The following is a 25996-nucleotide window of genomic DNA, read 5'->3' as shown; positions in this document are numbered from 1 at the left end:
GACAACACAGAATATCTATTTCATGGCACTGTCCTCTCTTGGTTCTTTTCATATCTATCCAATGTTTCTTCATTTTCTTTTTCTCCATTCCTCTTCTGTAGACATCTCAAGTCCCTTGGATGTCTCTCTTCCTTTCACATCTTATCTGCTTAGATGATTCTAACTACCATCTCTTACAGTGATTACTCATACATCTAATTCTTCACTCTTTCCCCATCTTCCTGCATGGAGACCTGCAATCTAGTTTGTCTTTCTGACATTGCTTGGATGTTTCAGCAACAATTTAAACTTACCACAATTAAATCTGAGTTTCTTATTTTTGCACCTTTATTTTTAATTTTTTTTCTCCTTCCCTTGTCTGCTTTCCTCATTCTTAATTGCAAAATTATCATCTTATTTGACTCACAGGCTTGCAACACGAGAATCATCTTTGACTGCCCCTTCTCAAGTTTCCTGTATGTCCAGCACATACTCATATTTTGTGGTTTCTTCCTCGACAGCATTTTGAATGTCCAGCCCCATTTTCTAAGATGGGGTAGTCAAAAGGCGGACTAGAGGCCAAATGCGGACTGCCAGACACTTCTGAATGGACCACAAAACCTTTTTATTTCTTTATCATCATTATTTCAGTATTTTCTTCTCTGGCGTTTGGACTTTGACTATACCTTGACCAAGAAATTTGGACCTTGACAAAAAATAATTGATTACCCCTGTTCTAAGATCCCACAGCTAAAGCCAGCGAAGGCATTGGATATCTCCTGCTTTGATTACCTCAGTCTACTCTTCTCTTCAGCCTCCCTGATTCTCATACTGCTTTCCCTTCCTGGTGCATCCAAAGGGAAACCATTAAAATGACTTTTTGAATCTGATGCTGACAATGTAATCTCCTCCATCTCTTTGAATTCCCCTCTGAAATCCCCCTTTTCCACTACATCATATTTAAACTTCTCGTACTTACCTTAAAGGCTTATACAACTTTGACTTGGACTATATATTGGGATTTTAGAATAAAGGCTTTGTTTGTTTTTATCTTGTGATTTTTATGCTAATTTGAGAAATGGTCAGAAAATGTAAGGGTTTCACTGGCTGCATTAGAGACCAGTGTAAATAGGTTTCCAATATTGTAATAATATTAGAAAACAATAGAGGTTTTAATGTTTTATACATCTCTTGTATGATATTAGAATAATCTTCTTTGATGCATGGCAATTCATCCAACAGATTGTGCATTAAACCCACCTCATATGACCTTCGTTTTTCTTAGCTATAGTAATTTTAAAAGCAAACACTCACTGGAGCAAAGAGAACACAAAAGAAAAAGTATAATCACCACAGTAACAAATCATAGCTCTAATTCAATAATTTGCTGACTATGTTCAGAATGATGCACATTATCTTTCCCTGAAGAATCTTTACAAACATCTATTAATTCTAGACATCCCTGTGAGGTGGGGCACAAAGCATTATTACCGTATCCCCATTTTAAGATAGAGTAATTGGAGCACGGAGAGGTCAAGTCACTTACCCTCAAGGTCACTCAATGAGTCAGTGTCAGTCAGGAACTGAACTGCTGAGTCATTGCTCTCACTTATGCTCTAGCTACTAGACAATACTCTTCACGTTCTCCCAGACATTCTCTGTCTTCCAAAGTATTGATGGGAGTATCTGTTTAATATGCTATTTCTAGTACAAAAAGATGAATTCTGTATTGAAATGCTGCAGTGTGTGTTGTAGACAGAATAAAAATGAGCAACCCAAAGAATTAGCCCATCCTTCTGTAGTCGCTTTAAGTTTGCAGAAAAAAAAGTTGCTCAAAAGAAACACCTCCTGTAACATTCAAAAATCCATTTTAAATCTGCAGTCACTGCTGATTGCTAATGGTCCTAAAAGTTGACTATCCAACTACTCAGTATACAGCTCGTACAAAACCTGTGCTTTGGGAGATTAGCTGCATTAAAATGTTTCCAAACTGGTTATGAATTACATTACATGAAGATTTAAAGCCACATGGAGAAAAGCTGGTCAGGGCTGGACAGTATAGGGCAGACAGTTCTTTACTGTTCCCTGAGCTGCTATTATATTTTCCTTAATAACCTCTAAATCCAGTAAAGGCGGCAGCTGAAGATTTGACATAAGGGAAAAAGTCTGCATTCAGACAGAACATATCTGAAGTAACAAGACCAAGCTGTAAAGAATATTAATGACTTCTTTCTTCAACACATTTCTGTGGAACTCCCTATTTTTATGGTAATAACGGAGTGAATCATAAAGCAAAATTCATAAAGCCTTTCCCAGCTGACAAATAACAATTTGTTATGGAGGGATATTCAAATTCATTATACTTCAGACATCTGTTTTTCTGCATTTGTTTGCCAAAAAACAATTGACAGAAGGGGGAAGCAGGGTAATTTTTTGAATCTTTATGCAATGATCAGGAGCTGAATTTTTCTGCCACTGCCCTCCACCCGGATTTAAGCTCTTCCTCCCCTTTTGCGCATTCTGGCTTTTTAAAATGTATACTGTATTAATTTGAGGACAGACCAAATTTATGTCTATGTTGTAAAATATTGCCTTATTTCTCAATGTACAAAGTAGTATCATTCTGTTCGGCAGAATCAAACATATTTTCAGCCACATACATATTACCTTCTTTAATGCTGCAATTTGGGAAATAAGTTATAAAAATAATAATATTCACTTAATAGTGTCTTCCATTCAGGATCTTATATTATGCTTCATTCATAGTAACCTGTAACAGTAGATAAATATTATCCCCGTTTTTCAGATGAGGAAATAGATAAAAAATTTACATGATTTGCCCAATGTGACAAACACAAAATAAGTTTGTGACAAAGCCAGGAATAGAACCCTTGTCTTCCAACATCCAATCGTGCTTTTTTCAGCTAAGCCTATCATTCCTGTTTCCTGGTCTCCATGGCTTAATAATATATTTATGCCTTCCTATGCAGCCAGCTCTCCTTCCCACACCTGTATGTGTTAAAAAAGGGGTAAATGAAGATGACAAGAAGAGTCAATGCTCCATAGTTTCCAAGGCAAGTGCTATTTCATGGTCAAATATGAGAAGGCAATCACAATGACACGACATGAGCTAGGCTCTGCCATACAGACTGCTTAAGCCATTCTTAACCCTTGGAGTGTCTAAGATGATGACTTTGATCTCGCATAATATTAAACCAGTCTAGTCATGGTGTTAGTGACACATCAAATGCAAAAGAAACAAATTATTCTAACTGATGACATTACTGGTAAGGCTTAAATGTTCCATTCATTATCATTGAAAAAACAAGATCTTTCTTCTTTTCCCCAGCCTTGCTCTTACCATTTTAACACATCTCAGTACAGAAGATCGCTTTTAGATCTGCTCAGGTTTGCTTCTGAAAGCCAGTCTCATTAAGTTTTTGATTCCATATAAACAGGCCCACAACTTCCTACTGAAATAACACCGGAGGAAGTGCAGTTTTATGACATTTATAGCACAGCAGCTTGCAGAGCTGCACGCCAGCTGCACAAAGAGGATGTACCTATTGATGATACAATGATTGTAATGGTGTTTGTATTTGTCATATTTCAGTTATTCATCCTGGACATTATTATTATTATTCCTTTTTGTATTGCAATTGTGGCCTATGGTCCCAATCAGGATCAGGGCACAGACACATAGGGATACATGGCCCAAACCCCAAAGAGATTATAAACCTTTATTCCAGCTTTGGTTTGTCAGAGTACGTACTTCAGGAGTGGGCACACAGTTAAAATAGCTATAAAAATATCTCAATCTTTCTTTTTCACTGATACAGTATACGTAGATCCATAACAAATGTAGACTGTTGAAAGCCATGGTTATTTTCTTTGCATGTTTATGAATAGAACAGTATATCTGATGTTAGATATAAACTAGTTGTATGTCCTCCCCCTACTTGTTTCATGTGGATAACATTCTATATAAAAACTCCAGCCCTACATCCAATTTCAGTAAGGAAAAACATCCTTAAACAATTTTACAGCATAAGGAAACAAACACTCCTCACACTTCACAAAAGTATTGGGGGAACAGCAGCTACATTTTCGTACACTGAGTTGAACTAACCTGCTGACCTATGGCTTTTCTTTTGCTCCCATTTCTTAAGTTTCAACATCTTAGTAACCCGTGGAAGAAACGTGTGTGTAACACCTAAATGATAATGGTATAATTTTTATTTTTTATCATTTAGGCCCTGTTTATACTGGCCAAGGAAAGTATGTTAGCAATTTTCCAGCATGATTCACTAGAAAAATACTGTTGTGGTTTCCTTGGCCAGTAAACAAGATAAGCAAGGCTTTAAAAGAGCACTGTCATGGCTGACATGGTCTGTATAGCATCTTTTCAGTTTCACCTTACAAATGAACCCAAAATGGAAAACACTAAACTTTCACTCAACAAAAACTAGAGGTAAAGTACCTTTAAATGCACGATCATGCAAGCTTACCACACTTGCCTAGGGAACATGACAAACATAATTTTCTTTGCTTGTAACACTGCCTTACCTCCCAAGAGCATTTATCTATCATGTTTAATAAAGAAGAGAAAGATAGTACCTTCACACCCTCACAATACAATATTGAGAAAATTCACACAACTTTTCATGGACCTTACAGATAATCTTTATGTACTGTGACTCAAGCATTTTCATCAAGTTTTTTTGATCTCAGTTAAGATTTTTGCCTTTAAAAGACCTCAAAATATAATTACATTTTTCTAGTTTGGGGAGGATATTCCCAGTTGCATAAGCAATATATTATTATATTCTACATCACATCCTTGCTCCTCACAGTTAGCATTAGCACCTCCTTTCTTTTTTCAGATAGGATGAAAAAAAACCAAGCCTCCAAGCTGGTGGGAAGAAAAATATAATGAAAGCAGCAGCCTAAAGTAAAAAACTCATTCCTTAGAGCAAAGAATGTGCTCGTGGGAATGGCAAGTATTTTATTACCATTTGCACAGGCTGTTATAAACAGCAGTGCTGAGAACACTTGCATGTTGACAGAACAAGACTGCCCTCCCCCACCATTCCCAAGGACTTATACTTCAAACAAAGACCCATGGAGATTTCCCCCCTGTTATCTCCTGGTACAGTAAACATCACATTTTCATGCTGCTGTGCATGACAGACAAGGCTGTTGCCAGGGCACCTAACCTAAGGGGGTTAGAAGAGTGAACTTTGAAATACATGTTTGCTGCTGACTTTCTGATGTGTCTGAAAGTTATTACTAGGTTATGATCAGCACAAGTAACTAAAACAAATAAATATATAAATACAAGGAATAAGCAACCCCCAAAGTACAATTCTTAGTCCTTAAAAGAGACATATAAAGAAAGACCTAACATCAGACAAGGTTTGGACACAACAGTGCATAAAGCACACATCCTCTGATTTATTTTTCTATATTAAATTATTTCCCTGCAAGAAAATCCCAGGAGAAGGCGGAGAGGAGAGAAAGGAATGTGCAGCAGTGTCATTCCACCCGCAAGCTCTGTGTGCTACCCTCTCATCCCTCTCTATCTCAGGGACTCCAGGCAATCTTCCACATGCCAGGAGCTGTGTCCTTCATAACACCCTCCTCCATACAGTTGACACCATCCCACTGTGGAAGGTCCCCATTCCAGGGTCTCTGTGTTCCCCCCATCTCCTGCCCTCAGGTGCCCCACTTTCAACCTCCCCATCTCTACTCCCCTTACTCCAATTCCCTGATTCTGTGCCTGCCAACCCATTTCCCCCTTTCTGAGCCCCTGCTTCCCTCAGCACAATTCTCCTCCTCCACCCATTCCCTTACTGGTCCCTGCTCTTCCTCCTCCCCTCCTCCACCCCTACTCTTCACTTCTCTTCTTTCGGGTTCCTGAGAGACCCTGCTTTCTCTTCCCCTTTGGCAAATCCACTCCCCTCCCCACTCCCCCTCCAGTCCTCTCTGGGGACCTGGTTTCTCTCCCTCATCGACATCTGGGTCCCTACTTCCCCCACCGCCATCGCCCCATCCCTAAGGTCCTTGCTGCTTTGCCCTCACCCCCACTCTTGCCCCTCCCACACACTCTGTCCTCCCTTTCCCTGCTCCTTGGATCCCCAATTCCCACCCTACAAACACTCCCCATAAAGGCTCTCTTACTTCTATTAGAGTTGAGGTTACAATCTCTCCAGGCACCAAGTTAAGGTTCTGCCTCTGATGTGAGAAGGCAGCAGCAGGAGGAACCAAAAAGATTCCTATGCCTGCAGCACTGGGCAGTCTGGGGGCCCTGATCTTCCTGTGAATCAGGCTCTTTCAGTGTTTTGATTTGTATCAGATTCAGCAGGATTCTGCCCACTGATGTCTAAATAGTCCCATAAATTTTGGAATTGGTTATATGCAGTGTTCCAAAGCTACCATTTTATATCCAAACACACACAGGGAGAAATGCAGCTGAGTGTTACACCTTGCTTTGGTGGGCCAAATATCTTCTTGAAACGCGTTTCCCTGCATGTCACAAATATATCCATTTTACTGTATTTTCTACTGTATACCCACAGGCCTGGGTCCTTTTTACAAAAACAATTTGTTAAAATTCCTATCCCCACCTTTTGTTCAAAATAGTTTTGTGAATATTACCGTAGTTTCCATGGGAGAAGGGAAGGACAGGCTTCTACAGAGACCTGAATAAACGGGGAGCAGATTTACATGTCCCCTTCAGCAACCTGTGGAGCTGCTGTCGCATTATTCTGTGTTGGTCTGACAAAACCTAAAAACGCAACACAGAGTCCCCCTACAAACCTCTGAAGGTTACCACAGGATCTATTCATATTCCTTGTCTATCACTATGGCATCTTTTGGACATGGCTCATGATACAGTTTTTGCACAGAGCACAAATGACTGTTTTCAGGAGAGGGCTGGGTTATACGAAGGAGAACAAAAGTTAAAAAAATGAGGGTAAGGGGATATATAAAGACTCTAGAACTAAACCAATCCACATTCTCAGCTTGTGGAAAAGCGAGTCACCCCTGAAACCTGAAGTGACAATAAAAATAAAATAAAGGATTTTAAAAAAATCCACCCATCACAACAGGAAATCACTGGTCATTTTGTAATTGTATATGTTTTTTAAACACAGTAACTCAAGACTATTTACTGCCATTACTGTTCATTGAAAAGCACTTGCTGTAGACTGCTACACAATTTAACTTGAGCAACATGTAAAAACGCCTGCAGACAGTAAGGAGAGAGATAAGAAAGGGCAGATGAGGTCACCCACTCATTTGTTGTTACATAAACGATGCACAGACGAGCACAGCAGAACATGCATTTCATCTTCTCTGCTATAATTTATTCTAATCTTCTTCTTACTTCCTTTTATCATTCCTGATGCGTTTTAACCTTTTGATGTAGGAAACTGGAAATGTTTAGGTATGCATCCTTCTGTTGGCAAAAGTAAAGGATAAATATTCCACTTTCCTCCCAAAATTAGAAGTGTGTTTTAAGTTTTATCAGTTGTGAATTTGAGAAAAGAATCTGGACTGCACTGTGCATTCTTCAATATAGAGCACAGCAGCGGTCACAGAATTGCTAAAACGAGAGCAGCGTTATCCTTTCAAACAGTGAAACAAGCCGAAAGCCTGCTCTCTGAAACAATACTAATGCTGACTCTTCACTGTTCATTCATTTGATCGATTCTTACCTCTCTACTGGAGACCTCTGTTTTTCATTGTTATTTATACACTCTATATATGGGGTAGGGCAAGGAGTGTCAATTATTTTTTGGCAAGCTCCATATTTCTTGGTCGAGGTACAATCAAGGTTCAGATGCCAGAGACAATAAAAACAAACAACAATAATGAGTAAATAAAAAGATTTTGGGATCCATTCAAAAGTGCCTGGTAGTCCAGATTTGGCCCATGGTCTGGCTATTGACTACCCCTGGGGTAGGGTATGTATGTCTACATTACAAGTGCTACTATAGTGGCACAGCTGAAGCTACACTGCTATAGTGTTCTAGTGTAGACACTTGGTATAGGTATTTTCCATCGCTGTAGTAAATCCTCCCACTTGAAAGGCAGTAGTAGAAGAATTCTTATGTTGACCCAGCTGCCTCTGCAGTTGTGGGTTAGATCAACCTAATTACATCACACAGAGTGAGAAATTTTCCACAGCCCTGAACAATGTCCTGAGATTGACCTAAATTTTAGGAATAGATCAGGCCTTAGAATAACTCTTGTTTTTCATGACAGCTGTGATCCGTAGCTGATTTCTTATACCAAAAAGGCATGCGTGCTGGCAGTAGGGATGGGTAAAGTAATTCACATAAAATAAAAAACTTTCACATGACTCAGTTATAACATGATTAGATCCTATCCACATTACCCCTTTTAGCTATGTAGTAACCAGCTCAGGATAAACACACTGAAACGGATTTTCCCCCTGACATTTCTATATTTGTATTGTAGACATACCCCAAGAAGAAACTACCTATTCCAAATGGCTTGCCAAGTAAACAGATTAGCAAACCAACATGAAATTTCTTTAAGCAATCCCTGGAATTCAATCCTTTCTCCGTCATTTCTGTTCCTCCTCCTCCTCCTCACGCGATTTTACTTATCCTCTTCTCAATGACAGAAACATAAATAGGGTGGAATTAAATAAAAATCAAAACAATAAGAGGGAAAAAAATTAGAAAACAAAAACCAAACAAATGCTTACAAACTGGAAGCAGCTCCTAACACTAGGTTCAATGTTACTGCCACCAAACGATGCAACTTCGCCCAGCTGTCGTGGGATTTGGATGGAGTCATGCAGGAGAAGGCCCAGTCGGCGCTGGTCACAGAATCCAGTGGAACTTGCTACCTGCTTGAATAGGTCTAGAGGGACAAAAATGAAGCAAAAAGAGTTTTAGGGATAGAACATTTCAACTAGGACTACAGAAGTATTACAGAAACACAATTATTTTCAGAGGCTCCAAAGTGTGGTGCCATTATGGGAGTGACCATATTTCAATGGGCCTCCATTTGGCTATCTTCTCTGTTTATTAACCAGTTAAATAAGTAGCCTGGTGCTAATGTCTGATTAGATCATGGGCTTGTATCTGTCAAGGAGGACCATTCTAAAATAACAGTCTGACAGCATTTATATAATACTCAGAACGAACATAAGCTATAACTCCATAACACAGTTACTTAGACTGCAACCATAACACTTGTATACAGGGTCTCTGATCCACAAAATCTTTTAAATATTAATGTACATATCGTCTGAACAGCTTTAAACATACAGCCCAGAGGACCTGATTCTCTTTCACATCATGAGTTGCTTTGAAAAACAAAAAAGTTCCCTAACTTTGATATTTCATAATATAATGAACTCAAGATGATTTTTTAAATGAAAGAGAAATATTACACTGTTACAGAGCCCCACCACCAGTTGGGAATGTTAATATCATACAAAGTTTTAGTTTTTGAAGTGAAAGCCCTGTTTTATTATAGAAACACTTTAAAAAAGGAATCCTTACCGGACTGAATCATCATCCTACCATAAGCACAATTTAATTTGCTGGGAATTAGTTATACTACAAATACTCTAAGGAGGTTTTAAAGTTTGTAATAACAAGAAAAATCAAATTAGGATCAACTGAAATATTTATTTGGTACTACTCCAGTTGATAATTCATGACCTGAATAAATTCTGCTTATTTTTCAAAGAGTAAAAAATGTCACTAGTGCAGTAATAATATGCTTTCATGGCTGTGGCCTCCTTAATATTTCATCCCACATGAGGGGGTGAAATTACACAGGAATGTCAATATCATTGATAAGTTTCCTAGCATAGCTTTGACAAATGATTTTTTCTTTTTGGTTCCTTTTAATTAGAAGAGTATAAGAATATAATTCTTCTCATATCTGGCCTCAGAATACATTATTTCAAGGCAAATCCTGCCTTCACTTCCCTGGCAGCACAACCAATACCATTCTGCTGCACAAGTGGTTGGTAAACTCCCTGTGCAGAACTCAACTCTACAGGGACTTTCAGAGCATATCAATGAGCAGGAATGAGAAAAGTCAAAAGATGAGCTGCTATGATGCTTCTGTCCTCTCCACTCCCACAACAAGGAGAGCCATTAGGACAGTAAGAGCTACTGCAGCATCAGGTAGTGGAAATGGAGCAATGGTGGAACAAGTCCACAGCCCCAGGGAGAAGATTCCTTTCTTCTCACCTCCAACTGCACATCCTTTCATTTCCCTCTTATTAAAGCATCTACAATGCTTAAAGGAAGATTACACATTACAATCAATCAGATACATCCTTTTTTGGAGAGAGAGTATTCAGCATTAGCAGGGGAATAAATTAATTTTAATAGACATTTCCTATCTCTAACTTTTATAATCCTAACAGTGTACCACTTTTCTGGGAAACAGCTAAAAATCAAAGTTTTGACATTTTGTTTTAAATGTTTTAATTTGACCCAATTTTGCAAAATATTTTAAACGTTGCAGTGAAGGGGGAGGTTCGTTCAATATATTTCCATATTCCTGTGTTTAAAAAAAAATGTAAACATCTTCAAAATCTTGATTTTCAAAAAGATGCTGGATTAAGAATACAACTTGAGTCAAATCCTAAAGTTCTTGCTCAAGCTCCAGCCCTGCAAACTCCTACATATGAGTATTACCATTGAACTCATCGGGGTACCCCATGTGCATAAAGTTACTCTCATGAGTCAAGTGTCCGGGACTCACTTTACACTCATTCATTATTCATATAAAACTTGTATTGGCTTCAAACTGATTTTTTACAGATAAGGATTTTGGGATTTGGTCCACTGAAAACATGCAGAACTTTGATTTTTAAATTACACTCTCTCTCTCTCTCTCTCTCTCACTCACACATAAAATGAAAAAATTTGCAAAAAAGCTTTTCATGAATATGCACATCTTTATTGTTAACCCAGGGATAGCAACTGTGGCTGCATATAATTTTTTCAAGTATGATTCCGTTGCCATTGTAGACACCAGGCTTAAGATACTTTATTCAACATGCTATAACACAAATTGCTCTAAATATAATTGTTCCTGAAACATTTGTTTTTGTACTTTGTCATTTTGTCATTTAGAACCTGTCTACATGGGTCAGGGAAAAAAGTTTTAATCCCTATGTCAAAACATATTAAACCCTACTTCTTCCCAATATGTTGTCACTGATTTTTTTCTGGCCAGTGTAGAAAGAACTTTAATCTATTATGGGAAGTAGGGGGAAATCTACACTGGACAAGTCATTTAAAAATACAGTGTAGAGAACTATCCTTCACTGAAGGATTAGAAGACCTAACAGGACTTTTCTGTCCCAAATTTTTGTGTTTCCATGACATATAGGAAAAAATAAAATAAATTAAAATGAAATAAAATATAAATTAAGACACCTGACTTACATCTGTACTTATCTTCCAAATGTGCTTTACACAGGGAAACTACACCAGTTTTAAAAGATAAGACACGGATCCTTCCTGTTCGACCCCTGTTGATGATGATAAGAAAAACAAACACTGATTGATAATATAATCCACATATTTGAGGTCTTATTTAGGAGAGTAATGCAACTTTTAAAATTAAACACAATCTTAGCCACCAATCTTAACCACCAATCATTGCTGGAGGTTTTTAAGAATAGGTTGGACAAATACATGTCAGGGATGCTCTACGTTTACTTAGTCCTGCCTCAGCACAGGGGCTAGACTAGATGACTTCTTAAGGTCCGTTATAGCACTAAATTTCTCTGATTCTGTACTACTTCATGAAACTTAATTCTTGTGTAACTTATACATGACCTGTTGAATACACTTGTTAAACAGTGTTCATCAACAGCTCCAAGATAAGTAACTGATTGCTGTTCCATAGTTAATGCTATGTTTTGAACTTAAATCAGGGATTCAACCACTCTGGCATGAATGCAATGGCAGTGTATCTCCTCACAATTACAACACTTAGTGAGTCTAAACATTCACATGTACATAAATAACCTTTAATGAGTTTGAGAGTTTATATTAATTTAAAAATGGGCCCTGTAAAAAAATTAACACCCTGGGCCAGTCTATTTTTCTAGTCCAAATGATCTTAATAACCAAATAATGCATTCTTCAAATTTCCCATATAGACTGAAAGTCAACACATTTGAAGACATTTGGTTATTTTTTGCTTTTATTATTTATAACTGAAAGTGCTTCAGCAAGGGCTGACAAAGAAATGTTCTTATACAGAAAATTCCACGAAGAATTGCCCTCTTTTAAAATGGCTGCCATTTCCTTTTGTGATCAATGGAAGTGAAGCTAAAAGTGCTTTTAGTAAACACTTCAGCTTTTAATAAGGCTACCATCGTCCACAGTTTAAAATGGAAGTGAAGCCAAGATGTCTTCAGGGAAGATGGGGGTCCCAGACAGCATAGGGAGCCCCAGTCTTCTTTAAGGGCAGCCTGACTTCATTCCTACTGGGAGGTGGTGAACATTTTGAAACATGTCTTCGCTTAGTGTCAGCACTAGCCTCAACTCATTAGCAACACCAAAGATGTAACATTCAAACACTTTCCATTCACTTTGGTGACTGGGCCCCACCCCAGTCCACATGTAGTCTCTAGTCATCCTCCTTTCCCCTATCCATTTGTGCTCTGCAGCATCTCTATACCTACAACATCCTCCGTGACTGTGTGCCACGAAACATCACTGCTTGAAATCCTACTTCAGAACTCAGTTTTATTTCAATTTACTTTCAATGGGAGACTTTCACATTAAATAATATTCCAGACAATATCCCAATTTTGATATATTTAAACAAAACAAACTTGCTCCCTCAAACAAATGATCAAAATGTGTACAATACAATAAGCATATGTCTAACAACTCCTTGAGGCAGAGATCTATCAATAATTTTCAGTCTGTAAGTGTCACTTTCACTATTGTCACTGAAAATAAGAACATTAATGCATGCAATTATAAAAGGCACCCCACGCTGTGCTGCACAGTATATGAACAGTTCAGCCAATAAATATATTTCCTCTGTAATACTGTCAAGATCAGCTGAAGGGCCAATTACATGCATTGCCCCAATTCTGCTATCATACAAGTGTAATACCTTAGTCAAAAGAAAGAAAAAAAAAAAAACTCCACTGAAATAAAGAGAGACACTACAGATTTACAGTGGTGTAACAGATCAGAACTTGGATACCTCACCACATCCCATTTTAATTTTTTAAATTATTATTTTCCTGTTCATAAATCAGCATCTGTTATTCACTTATGTCAGTTCAACATTCTGTTCTTATTCTTTTCTTCTTTGCACTTCCTCCCCTTCCTCAAATCCTTTCCAAATTCATTATCCTTTATGCCCTCAGAAACCCATGCAGATGAATACCAGCCTAATGCAAATTATACAGGAGAGGCATGTAGCATGATGATTTTCCTGTAAGGTATATTAAATAGGAACTTACATGAAGCATGAGTTGGTTCAGTTAGCTACACCCTCCTCCCTGCCTCCCAAATCAAACAGATAATTTAGCATGTAACTGCAAATGAGTATGAATATCTGATCAATTAAAACAAATGTGAAACATATTGAATAGCAAGGCTGCATGCCAAATTGGACCAGTCACTGGTAGTGTGTTCCAGTTATCAATACCTTTACAAATAACAGTTGGGAAGCATAATAAATGCAAATTATTAGGTTTTTTGTTTTATTTTGTTTTTAAATGCCACAGAATCTCTAATAGGAGAATGAATTCAAGAAAATCATTGAGGGCTTTGTCTATTTATCCTATCAGTACATACATCTGACCCTTGGCTCTTCTTTCCGTGCTCATCCAGGATAACACAAACACAAAACTTCAGTAAAAGGCCATGCACTTGCTTCATCCCTGGGTCCCTACAATGTTCCTTCCAGTCCTGTAACATCCATTTCCTCAGTATTCCTTCCTTCAATGGTGCAAACTATAATTTACAGTGTAGTAGGTTTCAATGAAATAAATAAGCATGATGAGACTGTATTTAGCAAGACAGAGTCTTGAGGAGAAGCAATCAGGAGGATTTGACACGGGGACAGGGGGGAGAGGTAGATACGCTGGAGGGTAGGGATAGAGTCCAGAGTGACCTAGACAAATTGGAGGATTGGGCCAAAAAAATCTGATGAGGTTCAACAAGGACAAGTGCAGAATCCTGCACTTAGGACGGAAGAATCCCATTCACTGTTACAGGCTGGGGACCGATTGGCTAAGTGGCAGTTCTGCAGAAAAGGACCTGGAGATTATAGTGAACAAGAAGCTGCATACGAGTAAACAGTGTGCCCTTGTTGACAAGAATGCTAACGGCATACTGGACTGCACTAGTAGGAGCGCTAGCAGTAGATCAAGGGAAGTGATTATTCCCCTCTATTTGGCACTGGAGAGGCCACATCTGGAGTATTCAGTCCAGTTTTGGGCCCCCAACTATAGAAAGGATGTGGACAAATTGGAGAGAGTCCAGTGGAGGGCAACAAAAATGATTAGGGGGTTGGGACACATGATTTACGAGGAGAGGCTGAGGGAACAGGGCTTATTTAGTCTGAAGAAGAGAAGAGTGAGAGGGGATTTGATAGCACCCTTCAACTACCTGAAAGAGGGTTCCAAAGAGGATGGAGCTAGGCTGTTCTCTGTGGTGAAAGATGACAGAATAAGGAGCAAAGGTCTCAAGTTGTAGTGGGGGAGGTGTAGGTTGGATATTAGGAAAAACTTTTTCACTAGGAGGGTGGTGAAGCACTGGAATGGGTTACCTAGGGAGATAGCAGAATCTCCATCCTTAGAAGTTCTTAAGGTCAGGCTTGACAAAGCCCTGACTGGGATGATTTAGTTGGGGTTGGTTCTGCTCTGAGCGGGAGGTTGGACTAGATGACCTCCTGAGGTGTCCTCCAACCCTAATCTTCTATGATTCTATGATTTTATTGCCCCAGCCTAAACACCTAACATTTTTTGATTGTGAAGAATTGTAATTTGTATTCAGATTTTATTCATATTTGGGTCTAAATACAAAGTGGATCTGATATTTGTTTTCTGAAAACTAAAGTAGATTTTTTAAAAAAAATAATCTAAATATTAAATATAGGCCTGTTCTCTATTGCCTGTGAACAAAGCAAAAAATCTAGTGTCATCACAATACATAATATAACATGGCAGAATGACTATCCACATTAACTCTATGGCTGTTGTGGATTAAGTCAGAATAGGAAGTCCTCCATTTATACAATCACCTGGTTGGAAGACATCTGCAATTTCTGATCCAGAAATCAATAAGGTATAATTACATTGATTAAAACTTGATGAAAGAAACACTCTTGGGGCATGGAAGTATTCCCATGCTATGGATATTTATTTTAACAATGCAAAATGTTGATGAAATTAAAAGCACACTCTCTCATCTACACAGGTTTATTTTGCCACATGACGTGAGTGTGTGTCTGACTTTAAGGATACCTAATAGATACTTCTAGTCTTAAGTAAGCAAGTCAGGGGTTGGACTGCCAAATTTTCTCACAGAATTTGCAGAGCTGTTTATTATTATAAAATCCAGCAATAATCCAAAACTAGGCTGCTTTATTTAATTATTGGGTAATTTAGGAGTTGTCCGAGATCTAGAAGGCAGCTGATTAAAACAGCAGATTGAATGGATTTTCTGTAAAACTACCTAAGTAAATCTACCCTATCTTCATGAATGTAAATTCATGAGTGTGGACTCAGCATATCTAAATTCCACTTTGAAGTGGTCTTTGTTTGCTAAAACTGAATTTTAGGAGCGACATTACTAACCTACGAAAATTCATTCAGATCTGTTGACTATTAGAAGTCACAAGCATATTGCGCCACAGGTGGCCCCCCTTCCAGCATCTATCAAAGATTACATACTAAAAGCTATAGAAAATGTGTCACCGTGAATAGGCTTAATTGTTGGAAGCATAGACAAGCATGAGCACACATATAATGAAGATTATGCTATTGCTTTTTTATAATACTCTTAACTGGTAAAGATAAAGGTGTATTAACAAGGAAATTCAAAAGTGCCTTGAAGAGTCATAACTTAATAATGAGATGGAGTTCTGAAAAATGAACCTTACAAACACGGACCATTTTAAACTAGAATGTTCTATATTCCAGCTCTATCACTTCTTAGCTTAATAAAACAATTTAGGACTCCAGCCCTAACTCAGGGTTGTATTGCTTGAGCTAAGTGCAACCAGTAAGCCATTATTTTTATTAAACGTGCACTATGAACACCGCCTTTCAGCTCCAAGCCACTCATTTTGTAACCAGGAAGACAGCTCATTATCCCCAACGGTCATTAAAGCCATTAGTACAGTATACTCAAACTACTCGCACATACGTGTCATAGACATTCAACAGCCAGTTGAGGCACATGTCCACACAGAGCGGGACGTTGACTAGGTTATTGTGCTCTTGTTCCAGTCGATCATAAATGGTGGTCAAGCAGTTAATGATCTGAAGGATATCCATCGACTGGTCATTCTGTTTGAGGTTGTGCTGGTCCAAGGCATCACATGCGGCAGACAGACTCAGTAGATCCACTGTTTAAAATAAGATAATAATAAACTACAACAAAACAACACTCAGTCATTTCAAGTATTAACCGCCCCCCTAACAATAATATATTTTGATTACAATTTTCTTAAGCTTTCATCCCTTCCCCAACCCCTTGTCTGAAAATAACCTTTTATGCCCCAATCCTGCAGACTCTTAGACATGCCTTAGGTCAGCGGTTCTCAACATATTTACCATTGTGGGCTGCATATGCACCTCTCTTTGTGGCCCCATCCACATTATATTATATATACACACACACTATCTGTATGGCCCTGTGGATGTCCCATGGGCCACAGCTGTGTGCTGACTGGTCCGCAGGTTGAGAACCACTGCATTAAGGCTTTGCAGGACGACGCCTTAGACCAGGGGTAGGCAACCTAAGGCATGCGTGCTGAAGGCGGCACACAAGCTGATTTTCAGTAGCACTCACACTGCCCAGGTCCTGGCCACCAGACTGTGGGCTCTGCATTTTAAATGAAGCTTCTTAAACATTTTAAAAATCTTATTTACTTTACATACAACAATAGTTTAGTTATATATTATAGACTTATAGAAAGAGACCTTCTAAAAACATTAAAATGTATTACTGGCATGCAAAATATTAAATTAGAGTGAATAAATGAAGACTCAGCACACCACTTCTGAAACGTTGCTGACCCCTGCCTTAGACTGTAAATTGTATAAGTCAGACAATAGTTTCATATTGTCTGTAAAAGATCTACCATACTATTGGATGCTATATAAATAAAATGTCTTCAAAGCATATCAAACATGAAATCATGTAATTTAATTTTTATATTCCTGTTGACAGTATTTGATTAAAAACATATTGAACATGATGTCACTTTAGAACATGCCAACTTTAATGAGGTTTTCCATCTATTTCCATCACAGCATTACTTTTGGCAAATAAAATACCACTTACTAAAGATGATGGGAGAAATTTCAGGGGGCCATATTCCATCAGAATATGTGGTTCTATCAAATTGACTTATTGTGTCAATTTTTCTTTGTATTCTATATAACAATGTAATATAAAATACGTCCAAACCAAAATGAAACAATTTTTCTAAAAGAAGTGTTTCAATCAATCTGAAAGAATTTTTTCCACAGAATTTTTCTTTTTGGAAAGCTTTGAAAATTTTGTGTTTTGTTCCGATACAAAATAAAGGGAAAATTCAAAATCCTTCAATAAATGGAACTTCTGTTCTTCATACAGTTCTACTTATTACCCTTAATCTCTAAATGCACCTCATTAAGATAAAAAGCAGTTCAGGATCAATTGACAGAGGGAAGTATTTTGCTTCTAAGCTTTGAAGGATAACAATTGAGTGTTATGAGAGATTATTTTTAAAATGAAATGGGGATCATACAAGAAAGCAAGATATTGAGGACTATCTATATTTGCACTCACTGCCATAATGTCTCAGCACCTCACAAATATTAATGAATTTATCCCCACACCACCTCCATGAAATGTGGAAGTATTGTTTTGCCTACTTCACAGACAACGAAACAAACCAGACAGACAGAAGGCCAAATTCTGCCCTCTTACTCACATTGAGTTGATTTCAACGGGATAATCACAGAGTATGGTATAACTCAGGGGTCAGCAACCTTTCAGAAGTGGTGTGCCAAATCTTCATTTATTCACTCTAATTTAAGGTTTTGCGTGCCAGTAATACATGTAAATGTTTTTAGAAGGTCTCTTTCTATAAGTCTATATAACTAAACTTTTGTTGTATGTAAAGTAAATAAGGTTTTTAAAATGTTTAAAAAGCTTCATTTAAAATTACATTAAAATGCAGAGCCCCCCAGACTGGCGGCCAGGACCCAGGAAGTGAGTGCGCCACTGAAAATCAGCTTGCATGCTGCCTTTGGCACACGTGCCATAGGTTGCCTACCCCAGTATAACTCGATGTGATTAAAGGTGGAAGAATCTGGCCCTAAGTGAAGGTAATATAGGAATTAGGTGACAGAACTGGGAACTGAACCAAGATCTCCCAAGTTCCAGGTAAGTGCCCTGACCACAAGACCATGTTTCCTCTCTTTAAAATAAAGATTTTTAATGAGCTTTGACAAGCAACAATACTTTACAATTTAACAGATTTTAACAGTGAAGCAATAGCTTAATGTCAAATGGGCCAAATTCACTTCTGGTGCAACTAAAAACTCCATCAAGGATGAATCTGGCTCTGTGTGTCCTAACAGGACACTAGTTTAGCACTCCAGACTTAGCCACTGAATAATTTGCAAGGGGTTATACAGTATGAATGGGATTTTCAGCAGTACCTATGGAATTTCAGAATACAAATCTCATTGAAAAATCAAAAGAACTTGTGCTCCTAAATCCCTTAAGGACATCTGAAAATCTTAGCCTACTCGCCTAATATACCCAAATCCTAAAGCAAATAAAGTGTGTATATAATGATATATACAAGTCTCTACTGTTATACTAAAAGATTTAGCTTACAGAGCAAATATATTTCATTTTTTGAAATTAGTATTTTTCTTTAAATATAAAGCATCCTTTATTTTGGAGATTGTATTTCATTTACTGACATTTAAAAAATGTAACTATCCTAAGATGTGTGTCTTGTTCAACAACAGCCTATTTGCCACCCCATCTCTAAGGGTCATAGGAAGATGCTTTTCTCTAATAACAATTTATTAGCCAAATTGGAAATGCAGCACTGCCTTCACAACACCTTTAACTTTAGCTTTAGGCTGAATGCTCAATTCCTCTGTGACAACGAATCAATGGTAATTAAGTGAACCCCTTAAGCATCTGGGTGGCAGCTTAATTATACATGTGACTACAGATACACATGGGTCATTCTATTTTGTGAAAGCTTTTAACACTAATAAGTGGTAGCATCTTAAAATCAGTTAACTGTGCTCTTTATTTATCAAACCTTCGGTCTTGTCTTGAAGTCAATGATATATGGGTGTCTAATAACACATGGGGGGGGAGGTGACACCAGATTCTGCTGTAGGACAACTTCTACTCCTCCTGGACTTCCCCCACAAACGCATCCGGAGCTTAGTGGGAAAAGTACTGGGGGTCCATTTTCCCTCAGAGATTTAATTAATACTCAGACTCCTCCCAAAATATGGACTCACATGCAAGATCATATCCTGAGACGTAATGCCCATAACGTGGCTTAATGCAGTCAACTAAATAGATACAAGAGTTGTAAATCTTTTAATTGATTGAGTTAAAACCAGTGCAAACCCCACCTGGGGGTTTGCACTGGTTTTAACTCAATCAATTAAAACCAAATGTTGCACACTGTGTAGTTTTTCTGTAGGCTGAGCTCATTGCACACACTCTGGTTTTCCAGTTTTCACAAAAAATCAAATGGGTCTTGCTCACTGATGCCTAGAATATTACCTGAAGTTTTTTGGATGCAGTGTTCAAAAGCCATTGTGTTACATCTTAACAGACAAATAGAGAATTTCCATCAAGCTGAGTGTAAGGTTTGGCCAACTATTTTAGATAAACTGGCACCGTTTGTGCATTGACCAGCCTCTAGGATGTTTGTATCCCAGGCATGGTAAACAATACTTTGGATTTTAAAGAGAGAGACAGAAGTGGGAGTTTGTGATTAAGACCAAATCACATTCTCCATCAAAGACATGGGCAAGGCGAACCCATCCTGTAAAATGGCACTCGTAATAATCTGAAGCTCAGGAAAATCTAAGGCCAATGCACGAGAGGCAAGTTTCAGGGAGAAAGTTGACAACTATCTAGTAAGTAAAAGATACTCAGTAGTAATCACATACCGAAATTGAAGGAAACTAAATATGGCTGGTAATTAAAATCATACAGGGATCTCACAGAATGCAAGGTCACCACAGAAGTAAACCTGATGTTCTCTGCTGATATGCAAGTGATCCTTTAATTTAGTTAGTATATACAGAGCAAAAGAAGACAATTGGTAGAGAAACTGCCACATATTTTTCTTTTGTTGAATCTCCAGGAGAAGTTTGTAAAGCAAAGTGAATTTTATTGACATCATAATGTTCAGATGTGGATTGCACTTAAAGAGGATATATTTTTAAAGCAATTCTGTACACAAGAAAATCAACATGCTTTGATGTACATTTAAAAGCAATGGTGAAATGGTTATATCTAGCATGTACATAATATGCTGTAATGCTGGGAGGCTGGTGCCACATCTGAGAATATTTCAGGGTAATACCATGTGCAAACATTTCTCAGCACATGAATTTATTTGTGCAGTATCACCATTTTTTCTGCATTTCTCTTTTTAGCCTTAATGTACCTTTACATCCATATATATATATATACACATATATACACACACACACACACAATACTATACTATACTAATTCTTATACTTAGTTTTCCGAAATCCTGTGAAGGCACAAAACATAAACAGTATAAGTATAGTTGATTATTTAAAAGCATTTTTATTTTTGACATTTAGAAACAGGACATATCTCCAGCTCTCAAGGCCTTCTATGAGGTAAATATAACCTGACTAGGAAATAAAAACAAACCTCAAAAGACAAAAATGTCTTGTATTTTACAGATTTGGTGGATTTACAGAAAATGAAAACAATCCAAGACTTCTCTCCTTCCCCACCAAGTTTCAAAGATGAAGGAAAAAGGAAGGAGATGAAAGCAATTACTTCAATTGGAAATTTGAACTCTCTTGTTTATGTCTTGATGCCTTGAGGTCCAAAATAGTGTTCAATTGCTATTAATGCCAAATTAAAAGAAACAGTAAGAAACTCAATAATAACTTTGCTGCATAATTAAATTGGGTTCACAAATGCTGGTGAAATTGTAAGATAAGAATATTTAATGATGGTGTCTTTGTTCTTTGCAGGAATATTGCTTCTCAAATAGTGAGTACAAACATAGTTATCCAGACTCCTTAAACAACTCTCTATGGATACAAGCATGAAGAATGTGCTTAGGTATTTAGTGTAGGTGCCACTGCATGTTTGTTAAAACATCTGGATCTCAGAAAATTTTCACTTGCCCTCAAGTTAACACTTATATAAAGACAAACTGTACCATAAACTTGTTAAGACAGTATGAGAAAGAAGGAATTGTGTGCCAGTATAAACATAATCGTATAGCAGATCAGTTCTTAAATGTTTATCAAAGAAACAGCTGTCCTGCAATAGCGAGTCTAACAAATTGAGAATTTTTAAAAAAATGTGGAAGCAGCAGCACAATATGAGATTAATCCAGCATTGAGTTTTCTTTATTATTTTGAATGGACAGAAGATAAACACAAGAAAAAGCTTTTATAAACACTGGAAATGAAATCCCGATCCAACTGAAATCAGTAGGAGTTATGCTATTGACATCAATGGACCCAGGTTCTCCCCCAGATAGTTAACATTTCTAAAGTCTAAGAACCTATTTCTGATCACACTTAACAGAGTTACACAGGTGTGGAATTAGGTAAATAAGATCCAAATCTGGCCCGAAGTATTTTATGTTCCATATGTTCAGGCACAAAAATGTCTGTTACACTTATATATTCAAGTTGCCTGCTGAGAACCATGTAATTCATAAACAGTTTCCCATGGGAAATCAACACTTTATTCTGACCTTGTACCATTCTATTTATTCTACAACCCTTTCTAGACTCCCATTTGTAATGGAAAAGTCCAATAATGTTCAGTTCTTATCCCCCTCTTGAATCTCTCTATAAAATGTAGTACTGATGCAAAACATAAACCTAAAAAAAGTCTATACTATACAAAGATTAAATTAGTCTGTATAGTTCCAAGTAAGAAGCACAGCAGATTCATGGCTGGACGTAACTTACTGGAACATATCTTCAGAAGTAGTCTGGCAACGACAAATAGTATATTTTTACTTATTTTAAAAAAAGAAAAAAAAGATGGGAATGGTATATTGTTGTCTTGCACATTTTCAGGGGATGAAATGGGGGAGAGGAATTATATTAAGAATGGATATTTATATTTCTAAGAATTTCATAACTAATCCTTTATCACTATATTCATATTGGCAAAACATTCCAAATTATACGAGTTTAGAAACATTGTGTGGGCTTGTAGGGATTTGGCAATTCTTCTCCCATCTTTCATTATACTGCCAGAATTTTCAGTTACTGTTGAAAGTGCAGGACTTTCAAGGATTAACTCTGTGCATTAGTGAAACCCCTCACTTTAACTCCCCCCTCCCCCTCAGCTTCATAGTGAATACGCTTAACGATACTGAGGTTTGACACAGTTCCAAAGAGCATGTGAACACAGATCCCAGGCTGAAACAGAACAGAGGGTAGAAACCGGTCTGCAACTATCCCAGAAATTAAACTCTGTCTGCAAGTAAAAGTGAATGAATAAAGTTAAAATATTACACATGACAGTTTCACATGGCAATTAAAATTGTATACTTTGTGTTTGATTGATCTAATAAGGAAACTATGACTACATTATTTAATCCATAATAAAAGTAGGTAACTAGCCAATGTGAATACACAGACAAGCATGACACAGAGTATGTGTACACTGCAATCAGAGGTGTGACGGCAGCCCCTGTAGGCATACCCACGTTAGCTTTAATTTAGCTAGCGTGGCTAAAACTAGCAATGAAGATGTGGTGATGCAGGTTTCAGTGTGGGTTGTACAAGCCTACCCAGGACCCTGGGTTCATACTCATGTTTAAGATTAATACCAGTATAGAATGATCTAGACATTAATGGAGCTGTAAAGCAGTGGTGAGACGTTCTCAGGCACTATGGTAATGAGGGTGGCAAAAATACCTAAATAAACAGGCTCAGATAGGACACATTTAAAAATTGTTAACTTAGGGTCAGATTTATACTTTTGTCTTAACTTTTTTTGAGGTAGGTTTGAGTGGTACAAAAAGCTGGAACATAGTGGTGATGATTCTGGTCCAAAGTGTTCATGCAGTGGACAGATTTTTGTTAATGAGATATTTTCTTTTTCTAAAAGTTGCCAAACAGGTTTGTCCTTGTGGCAGAAGAGACTAGAAGAAAGTCTATAAAGCACAGGCATATACTTACAGCAGAGGGCTTTCTGCAGTCTTCGAAGTTTCATGGCAGTTCTGTAAGCCGAGAATCTGACATTGTTCAGGTCAGCTACAAGGGGAAAGTTAAAGAAAAAAATCACTGATTCACCAGAAAAGCATATGGATTCAAAGACTAGCTAACAAATCACATTATAAATCTAAATCAAGAAAATACCCACTGGTTTATGTGTGAAAATTACAGGTGTGTGTGTGGAGGGGAAAATCTGTTAAAAATTAGTTTTCTAATGCAATAATCAATAGGATCAATAATTATCAATACTCATTTAGAAAACAAGTAAAACAGTCATTTAACAGAGTATTATCTTGCTCTAGGTGCAATATTTTGAATTCCATGGCCCCTAAAACATCATCATCAAAAACGGCATTTCATGTTATTGTAAAGATACCATATCTTCTTAGGTTGTGACCAATTTAAGAGAGTTAAGAATCTTTAACTCCTCCCTCTCTGCTTAATATATGCCCTGTTAGAGCAGCTGAAAGAGATTCCTGCACAGATAAAACTGATAGGCTACTGCTAGGCTCTGCACAGGGGACCTAAGCAACAGGATACAATCCAGTTTTGTAATGTACTGAAGTTAGTCAGTTTCACTTAGTGCTGTGTTTAATAAAGTGTAGGCCATGCTCCAAGATCCAAAAGATTCTGTACAAGTCTACTCCTCCTTTGATTTATCCAGAGAGGTAGCTTTTCAGGTGCTCTTTTGAAGTTGTAATGAGCCGACTGGCTCTTACTATTCAGAGGCAGACAGGAATGAGAGTGGCCAAGAAACATATTGTGTAACAAGGCTGTAACAATGCTGTTATTCCAGCTCTATCATTTAAAGATATAGCCTCATGGTTGACAAAACCAAAATTTGTCATTTCCTACTAAACCTGAAGGAAGTTGAAAAACTATTTCTAAAATTAGGACAACACAGATAAAATCTCTGCTTCTCAGCTGCGCTACAGACCAAATCAGTTACAATTATTAGTTAAACCTCTCAGCTACTTGTGATATTGGCAAGGGCTATACAAGGATGATTCAACAGTGACATACAGCTATCTTTGGGGGGAAGCACAACAGCTATTTAACAGCACAAGGAAGTATGGGACAAGAAGTGAATAATACCATGTAAAACTAAAACCAAAGGGGCAATATTAGATAGACAGAATACAATCACCAAATTGGAAGAAACCTGTGTTAATACCCTAACTCTTAGGAAAATTGCCATGGAATTATTAATGATCAGATAGTAGTCTTTCAATTAATTTCCTACATAACTACCACCAGTGGCAGTGCAACAGACCACTACGAAATGGAAACAGCAATATAGACTGAAGGATAGAAAGCCTTTCTACCTAATCCTGGCTCTGATCCAATTTGCTGCATGGTCTTGGGTAAATCACTTAATTTCTCAAATCCACCATTTTAATTACAGAAGCTTGAGATCTCGACAGAGCTGTAACAAGGGCAAGGCGAGTGAGGCACTTGCCTCAGGTGCACAAAGCCTAGGGGCACAGAAAGCAGCGGAGGGGGGAAAAAAGAAGAAAAAAAGCCGTGATTGATGTCGCTTCGGCAGCAGCTCTACTGTGGTCACTTCATTCATTCTTCGGCAGAAATTCGGCAGCAGGCCCTTCCCTCCGAGAGGTACTGAGGGACCCACCATCGAATTGCCACAGAAGAGCCGGCCCTGGGGGACGGTGCAATTTTATAGTCTTGCCTCAGGCGCAAAAATACCTAGTTATGGCTCTGAATCTGGATGCAAATATGTGCACACTATGTGACTGTGAAGGCGAGCAAAGGTATTTAACAGGTTAACTGCAGCTGCAATCCTGGTAAATCCATCAGCTAACCTAAGTGTGCTACAGCACTCACATTCTTTGTGCAGGCAAAAGGGGCCTACCCTATTTCAAGATGATGCCCTCAATCTCAATTTCCCCACAGAGACATCATGAGGCCTAATAAGTTAATGTTGGGGCTGGTCCACACTACGGGGGGAAATCGATCTTAGATACGCAACTTCAGCTACGTGAATAATGTAGCTGAAGTCGAATATCTAAGATCGGATTACTCACCCGTCCTCACCGCGCGGGATCGATGTTCGCAGCTCTCGCTGTCGATTCCGCAACTCCGTTCAGGTTGATGGAGTTCCGGAATTGATATAAGCGCGCTCAGGGATCGATATATCGCGTCTAGATGAGATGCGATATATTGATCCCCGAGCAATCAATTTTAACCCGCCGATACGGCGGGTAGTCTGGACGTAGCCTTGGTAAAGTGCTTTGAAGGTGTAAACTGATACATACGTGCAAAGAGTTACTCCCAAAGTGGAATCTC

The 25996-nt window shown here is 38.0% G+C and overlaps 1 protein-coding gene across 14 annotated transcripts in view; it reads right to left on the bottom strand.

The window, feature by feature from the left end:
* Positions 1-25996, bottom strand: part of DMD (dystrophin) — a 2125007-nt gene that overhangs the window by 52934 nt on the left and 2046077 nt on the right. For 13 of the 14 annotated variants that reach the window (XM_050936430.1, XM_050936437.1, XM_050936429.1 and 10 more), the window contains 4 exons: positions 23657-23731; positions 16398-16599; positions 11436-11521; positions 8720-8877 (listed from right to left, as the gene is read on the bottom strand). In XM_050936430.1, coding sequence (XP_050792387.1) covers positions 8720-8877; positions 11436-11521; positions 16398-16599; positions 23657-23731 — 521 coding nt within the window. Of the gene's footprint in view, positions 1-8719; positions 8878-11435; positions 11522-16397; positions 16600-20691; positions 22950-23656; positions 23732-25996 lie in introns of those variants that run through there. The other variant, XM_050936440.1, reaches the window with a different exon arrangement.

Source organism: Gopherus flavomarginatus, chromosome 1 (genome assembly GCF_025201925.1).
Source record: "Gopherus flavomarginatus isolate rGopFla2 chromosome 1, rGopFla2.mat.asm, whole genome shotgun sequence".
NCBI classification, from domain to species: Eukaryota; Metazoa; Chordata; order Testudines; family Testudinidae; genus Gopherus; species Gopherus flavomarginatus.
The sequence above is the reverse complement of the archived record's forward strand: the minus strand, read 5'-3'. Positions and strand labels throughout refer to the sequence as shown.